General features: G+C 65.0%; 1 protein-coding gene across 1 annotated transcript in view; it reads left to right on the top strand.

The window, feature by feature from the left end:
- The window catches only part of LOC108509046 (zinc finger protein 316-like), a 4,756-nt gene extending 475 nt beyond the window's left edge, over nucleotides 1–4,281 (top strand). Inside the window, exons 2-5 of the mRNA XM_017838276.1 lie at nucleotides 442–577; nucleotides 1,141–1,236; nucleotides 1,434–2,402; nucleotides 2,487–4,281. Of these exons, the coding sequence (XP_017693765.1) occupies nucleotides 442–577; nucleotides 1,141–1,236; nucleotides 1,434–2,402; nucleotides 2,487–3,244 (1,959 nt within the window). The 3' untranslated portion in view covers nucleotides 3,245–4,281. The remainder of the gene's footprint in view (nucleotides 1–441; nucleotides 578–1,140; nucleotides 1,237–1,433; nucleotides 2,403–2,486) is intronic.
- The last annotated feature ends 2,753 nt before the right edge of the window (nucleotides 4,282–7,034 follow it).

The raw sequence follows: 7,034 nt of genomic DNA, 5'->3' as shown, positions 1-7,034 counted from the left end.
GGCGGGGCGGTCCCGGCGCCTCCGGGCGCGGTTAACGGGAGGGGGGAGGGCGGGCTCGCAGAGACCGGGGGGCGGCACCCGGGGGTCCCCACGGCCCAGGGGGTCCCCACAGCTCCTCCCGGGAGTCTCCACAGCCCCAGGGAACTCCAGAGCCCCAGAGGTCCCCACTCATCTCTAGGGTCCCCACAGCCCCTGAGGTCCCTGCTCCTCCGGGGGGTCCCCGCAGCCCCAGGGAGCCCCGGGGGTCCCCACTCCTCCCGGGGTTCCCCACAGCCCTGGCAGTCCCCCCGGGCCCCCTGTGCTGACTGTGGGGGCCGGAGCAGCCCCAGGACAGGACCCTTTGGGACCCGGGAGGTGCTGCAGTCCTGGGGTGACCCGCGAGGGGTGCCCAGCGAGGGGTCGGTGCTGCCGGCTCCCCTGAGCCCCCCGCTGTCCCCCCAGGGGGTGCCCCCCGACGTGTCGTTCGAAGAGGTGGCCATTTACTTCTCCCCCGAGGAGTGGGCAGAGCTCCTGCCCTGGCAGCGGGCGCTGTACCGAGAGGTCATGGCTGACAACTACGACCTGGTGGCCAGTCTGGGTGAGGGGCCGGGGGGGCACCGGGCTGGGGGTGTCACCAGGCTGGGGGCATGGAGATGGGGGTGTCACAGGGCTGGGGGCATGGCTGGAGGCTGAACCGGGGGTCCAGAGGCTCGGCCGGGGGGCAGAGGCTGAGGTGAGGGTCCACAGCCTCAGCCAGGGGTCCGGGGGCTCGGCAGGAGTCCAGGGCTTGGCTGGGGGTCTGGAGGCTGAGCCGGGGGCCCAGGGGCTCAGCTGGGGGTTCAGAGGCTCAGCTGGGGTCTGGGGGCTTGGTCAGGGATCTGGGGGCTGAGCCAGGGGTCTGCAGCCCAAGCCCCCTGGCAGAGCCCGACCTGCCATCTCTCGATGGGAACAGGGCCGCGAGTGCATCCGCGGGTGTGAGGAATAAAGGCACCAGATCCCCCGGCCCTGCTGCCCCACAGCCCCCCATCCACTGCCCTGGCCCCACAGCCCCCACAGCCCCCACAGCTCCCAGGGCAGCCCCCGGCCTGGTGGTGGTGACAGTCCCCCAGTGACACTCACCGGGCATTTTGGGGGGCACTGAGGGGTCTCTTTCCTGCCCAGGCTCCGTGTCCAAGTTCACTGACATGAAGGAGGAGTCCCCCGGGGATGTCCCCTGTGCTGGGGGGGACAGCAGGACTTCTGACGCCTCCAGCACCGGTGAGTGACTGGGGACATCCCGTGGGGACGTCCTGGGCTGTCACTGTGCCGAGAGGGGCTGGCCGGGGCCAGAGCCCCTGTCTGACACTCCCCTGGACTGGGTGGGAGTCCCTCCCAGCCCCCCGGGTGTCACAGGGGTGGGTGGGGGGCCGACGGTGGGTCTGGGACCCCCTGTGGTGACACCCTTTTCCCCACAGTTGCCCAGGACGGTTCTGCCAGTGAGGATGATGACGGGGGACACTGGGAATTGGGGTTCGGTGCCCCCCGCTCCGGCTGGAGCGACACCACCCCGGGGGGCTGTGCCGGGGACCCCCCTCGGGAGGAGCCGGGGCCGCCCCCGTGTGACGGGCTGGGGCTGAGCTGCGGGGCCGAGCTGGGGGGTGCCCGGGCCGAGCCCCCCGCCCCGGGCCCGCCGTTCGTGTGCGGGACCTGCGGCAAAGCCTTCCGGCACCGCCGCAACCTCCTCACGCACAAGAGGCTGCGCGGGGGGAACCGGGCCCGGCACGGCTGCCCCGAGTGCGGCCGCGCCTTCTGCCTGCGCGGGGACCTGCTGCGGCACCGCGGCTCGCACCGGGGGCGGCCCGGCTGCCCCCAGTGCCCCCAGTGCCCCCAGTGCCCCCAGCGCCCCCAGCGCCCCCAGTGCCCCCAGCGCCCCGCGGGCGCGGCGGGGCCGTGCGAGGAGCGGCCCTTCGTGTGCGGGCGCTGCGGGCGCGGCTTCGCCTGGCGGGAGAGCCTGGAGCTGCACGTGCGGGCCCACCCGCCCCCCGAGCGCGCCCACCCCTGCCCCGAGTGCGGCCGCGCCTTCCGCAGCCGCGGGCACCTCCGGCTGCACCGCCGGGCTCACTCCGGGCACCGGCCCTTCCCCTGCGCCCGCTGCGGCCGCGCCTTCGCCTCGCAGGCCAACCTGAGCACCCACCGACGGCTGCGCCGCCGCTGCCGCGACCCCCGAGCACAGGGGAGCGGGGACCCCCAGGGGGAGAGGGACCCCCAGGGGAGCAGGGACCCCCAGGGGGAGAGGGACCCCCAGGGGGAGAGGGACCCCCACAAGGATGGGAACAGGGACCCCCAGGGGGAGAGGGACCCCCACGGGGATGGGAACAGGGACCCCCAGGGGGAGAGGGACCCCCACGGGGATGGGAACAGGGACCACCCTGGGGATGGGAATAGGGACCCCCAAGGGGAGAGGGACTCTCTCAGGGATGGAAACAGGGACCCCTCTGGGGAGAGGGACCCCCACGGGGATGGGAACGGAGACCCCCAGAGGGAGAGGGACCCCCCCAGGGATGGGAACAGGGACCACCTCGAGGATGGGAATAGGGACCCCCAGGGGGAGAGGGACCCCCGTGGGGATGGGAATGGAGACCCTCGTGGGGATGGGAACAGGGACCCCTCCAGGAATGGGAACAGGGACCCCCAGGGGGAGAGGGACCCCCACGGGGAGAGGGACCCCCACGGGGATGGGAAAAGGGACTCTCACGGGGATGGGAAGAGGGACTCCCCTAGGGAGGAGAACAGGGACCCCTGCGAGGAGAGGGAGCCCCACAGGGATGGGAACAAGGACCCCGTCAGGGATGGGAACAGGGAGAGGGACCCTCCCAGAGAGGGGAACGGGGACCCCCAGGGGGAGAAGGACCCCCACAGGGATGGGAACAGGGACCCCTCTGGGGAGAGGGAGCCCGACGGGGATGGGAACAGGGACCCCCAGGGGGACGGGGACACCCACAGAGAGAGGGACTCCCTTGGGGACCAGGTCACCCGTGGGGACAGGGATCGTCAGGGGGACAAGGACCCCCTTGGGGATGGTGATGCCTGTGGGGTCAGGGACCCCCTTGGGAACGGGGACCTCCTCAGAGACAAGGATACCCTCAGGGATTGGGACCCCCTCGGGGATGGGGACACCTTCAGGGACAGGGGCACCCTCGGGGATGGGAACCCCCTCGGGGCCGGGGCTGACCCAGGGGGTGACCAGCAGTACCCACAGGATGGGATTGTCCCAGTGCTCCCATGAACGTGATGCCAGTGCCACGGCCCATCCCGGACACCCCGGAACTGTGGGCACCTGGGGACCCCTGAAACCACCTGAGGGGCTTCTCCGTGTCCCTTTGGACCTCAGGGATCCCCCTGGGATGTGTCTCTGCGTCCCTTTGGACCTCAGGGATCCCCCTGGGATGTGTCTCTGCGTCCCTTTGGACCTCAGGGATCCCCCTGGGATGTGTCTCTGCGTCCCTTTGGACCTCAGGGATCCCCCTGGGATGTGTCTCTGCGTCCCTTTGGACCTCAGGGATCCCCCTGGGATGTGTCTCTGCGTCCCTTTGGACCTCAGGGATCCCCCTGGGATGTGTCTCTGCGTCCCTTTGGACCTCAGGGATCCCCCTGGGATGTGTCTCCATGTCCCTTTGGACCTCAGGGATCCCCCTGGGATGTGTCTCTGTGTCCCTTTGGACCTCAGGGATCCCCCTGGGATGTGTCTCCATGTCCCTTTGGACCTCAGGGATCCCCCTGGGATGTGTCCCTACGTCTCTTTGGACACGGAGACACATCCCAGAGGGATATATCAAGATATATCAAGAGGTATCTGGACCTTGATATATCTTCAGACTTCGGAAATCCCTCTGGGATGTGTCTCCATGTTCCCTTTGGATTCTGAAGTATCTTCAGACCTTGGAAAATCCCTCTGGGATGTGTCTCCGTGTTCCCTTCAGGCCTTGAAGTACCTTCAGACTCTGAAATGTCTCTCCAGGGTGCATCCCACTTCTTCAAGACCTCGGAAAATCCCTCTAGGGTGTGTCTGCATGTTCCCTTTGGATTCTGAAGTATCTTCAGGCCTTGGAAAATCCCCCTGGGATGTGTCTCCATGTTCCCTTTGGCCACTGAAGTGCCTCCAGACCTCGGAATGTCCCTCCAGGGCACTTCCCAGTCCTCCCAGTCCCACCAGTGCCCTGCCCCAGGTCTGTGTTTAAAGCCAGGAGTCTCTTTATGTCTGTTTGTTCTGATTATTGTCGTTTATTTATTCTTTTCTATTTTTCTATTTTATTAAATTCTATTTAGGTTATTCCAGCTGTTCTTCTACTTATTCTAGTTCTTCTCCTCGTGTTCCTTCCCGCTCCCTCCGGACCCACCGGCACCTACTGGGACGGAGCCTCCCAGTCCTGGGGGTGCTGTGACAGTGGGAGCCACCACGAGTGCCCCCAGTGCCCCCCCCCAAATAAATAACCCCCAAAATTGGGGGGTTCATGTAGAAACGAGTAAGAAATGCAAATGAGGCTCAGGGGGTGGTTTGGGGGCACCCACGGACCTGGGGGGGCACTTGCAGCCCCACAGCCACCCCCAGTGCAGCCCAGTACACATGGGGCAGCCCCAGTATGGCCCAGTACGGCCCAGTTCACACAGACCAGCCCCAGTACAGCCCAGTACGGCCCAGTTCACACGGACCAGCCCCAGTACAGCCCAGTACGGCCCAGTTCACACAGACCAGCCCCAGTACAGCCCAGTACGGCCCAGTTCACATGAACCAGCCCCAGTACGGCCCAGTCCCTACAGGGCAACCCCAGAGCCACTCCCAGCACGGCCCAGTTCACACGAACCAGCCCCAGTACAGCCCAATTCACACAGACCAGCCCCAGTACAGCCCAGTACAGCCCAATTCACACAGACCAGCCCCAGTACAGCCCAGCACGGCCCAGTTCACACAGACCAGCCCCAGTACAGCCCAGCACGGCCCAGTTCACACAGACCAGCCCCAGTACAGCCCAATTCACACGGACCAGCCCCAGTACAGCCCAGTACGGCCCAGTTCACACGGACCAGCCCCNGACCAGCCCCAGTACAGCCCAGTACGGCCCAGTTCACACGGACCAGCCCCGCAGTCATTCCCAGTATGGGAATTTCCCTCCACTCCCAGTAAGCCGGAGGCTGCTCTGCACTGGGAGCACTGGGAGTGCCCCCCAAGCTGGATGTCACCGAGCAGCAGGACAGATGGTGACATTCCCACAGGAACGGGGACAGCACCCCCCCCACTCCATCTGCCCACGGAGCCGGGAAGGAGGATGGGAATGCACTGGGGAAACTGGGACACCTCGGAATCGGGGAATTACTGAGGTGGGAAAACCGCAGGAGACCCCCCTGAGTCTGCCTGGCCCGGAGGCCACCACTGCCCCTGTCCCCAAGTGCCACCACTGCCCCTGTCCCCAAGTGCCACCACTGCCCCTGTCCCCAAGTGCCACCACTGACCGTGTCCCCATGGCTGTTGAGCCTCCCAGGGCTGGACAACCCTTTCCAGGAGGAATATTCCCAAAATGTTCCCAAGATCCCACCCACAACCCACCCCCCTGTGCCACTCGAGGCTGTTCCCAGCGTTCCCAGCCTGGGAATGTCACCCTGTCACCTCCCTGCCACCCCCGGCTGTGACAACGCCACGGCCCCGGGGGCTTTTTTGGGATGTCCCAGTTCAACGTGCCGGGAGCACACGTGGAGGATCCTCCGGAATCCAGGTCGGGAGGACGGGACACGGCGAGGGAGGTGCTGGGCCACGAGTCCTTTGTGCTCCAGGACTCAAATAACCAGGAAAAATCCCAACTTTCCCTCTTCGGTTTTTGCCTTTCAGGTGAAATCATGAGGCTGGGAGGCGTTTTTCCAATTAAATTCCTGAAATCAGAGCAGAGCTGGGAGCACGGAGGGGGGTTGGGATGCTGAGGTGTCCGTCACCCTCCTCCAACACCCGTGAGGATGCGGATTTTTGGGACTAAACCTCCTTAGTTTTCCATGCCTGGAACTGAGCTCTGGGGGGATGGGGGGTGTGGATGTGGCTCATCCCGGGACCTGCAGAGCCTTTGGCACCCGGAGGGCCTCAGGCTGCTGGAAGTGATGGCACTGAGGTCCATAAGGGACATTTCCTCCCGTTTTTCCACATCCTCAGGGGTCACACGGTGCCTCTGCCCCCACAGCAGCTTTCCCAAGGGAAATACAATTCCCGGGATGCTGGAATTCCACTGGCCCAGGCCTGTTGAGCCCTGGAACCACCCCAGGGCTGGGAAGGGCCCATCTCTCCCCGTGGGTCGGTCCAGACTGTGCTGGAACAGGGGGAGGCTCCGGAATCCCTGTGGGACATCGGTGACATCATCGAGTCAGCAGAGCTGAAGGCTTTGAGAAATTGGAAAAAACAACCCAAATCCCACTAAGAGCAGGGTTTTCCATAGGACAGAGTAAAGGGACCTGCAGAGGAGATCCAGTTTTTAGGAATGAAATGGCAGGATGGGTGTGGTGAGATCCCAACGGATCCCCACCAAGTGACAAGAAGGAAACACGAGGATTTTGGGACCCTGTGGGATTTTGGAGCGTGCACATTCCCGGTTCCAGCCTGGTTGTTCCCCCCCCTTCCCAATGGACCCTCAGCAAGTTCTGTGCAATTCCAGCAGGAGATTTTCCACACTGTCCTTGGGCCACTCCAGACAGGGACAATGGTCCTTCCTCAGCTCTGGCACGAAGCACCGGGACACTCCAGCTCAGCTTCCGGAGTCAGGGATGGAGAGGATCCGAAACCCACAACGTTCCAGCTGGAAAAGAGATCCCGGAGGCTCGTGAAGGAGGTGGCTGGAACCGAATCCAGCTGCTCCTGCTGTCCCTGCTGGGGAGGGTGTTCACAGGGAGGGTCTCCGTGGCCACAAAGAGCTCGGAGAGGAACCCCCGTCATCCAGGAACCTTGGAAGTGACCGTGGAGTGGCCAGAAGGCCCAGACTTTGGAATGGCACCGGAGCAGGAGGTGGCACGTGCTGAAGGGGCCTCTCAACAGCCTGAATTAC

Source organism: Lepidothrix coronata, unplaced genomic scaffold (genome assembly GCF_001604755.1).
Source record: "Lepidothrix coronata isolate B3197 unplaced genomic scaffold, Lepidothrix_coronata-1.0 Scaffold330, whole genome shotgun sequence".
Taxonomy (NCBI): domain Eukaryota; kingdom Metazoa; phylum Chordata; class Aves; order Passeriformes; family Pipridae; genus Lepidothrix; species Lepidothrix coronata.
The sequence above is the reverse complement of the archived record's forward strand: the minus strand, read 5'-3'. Positions and strand labels throughout refer to the sequence as shown.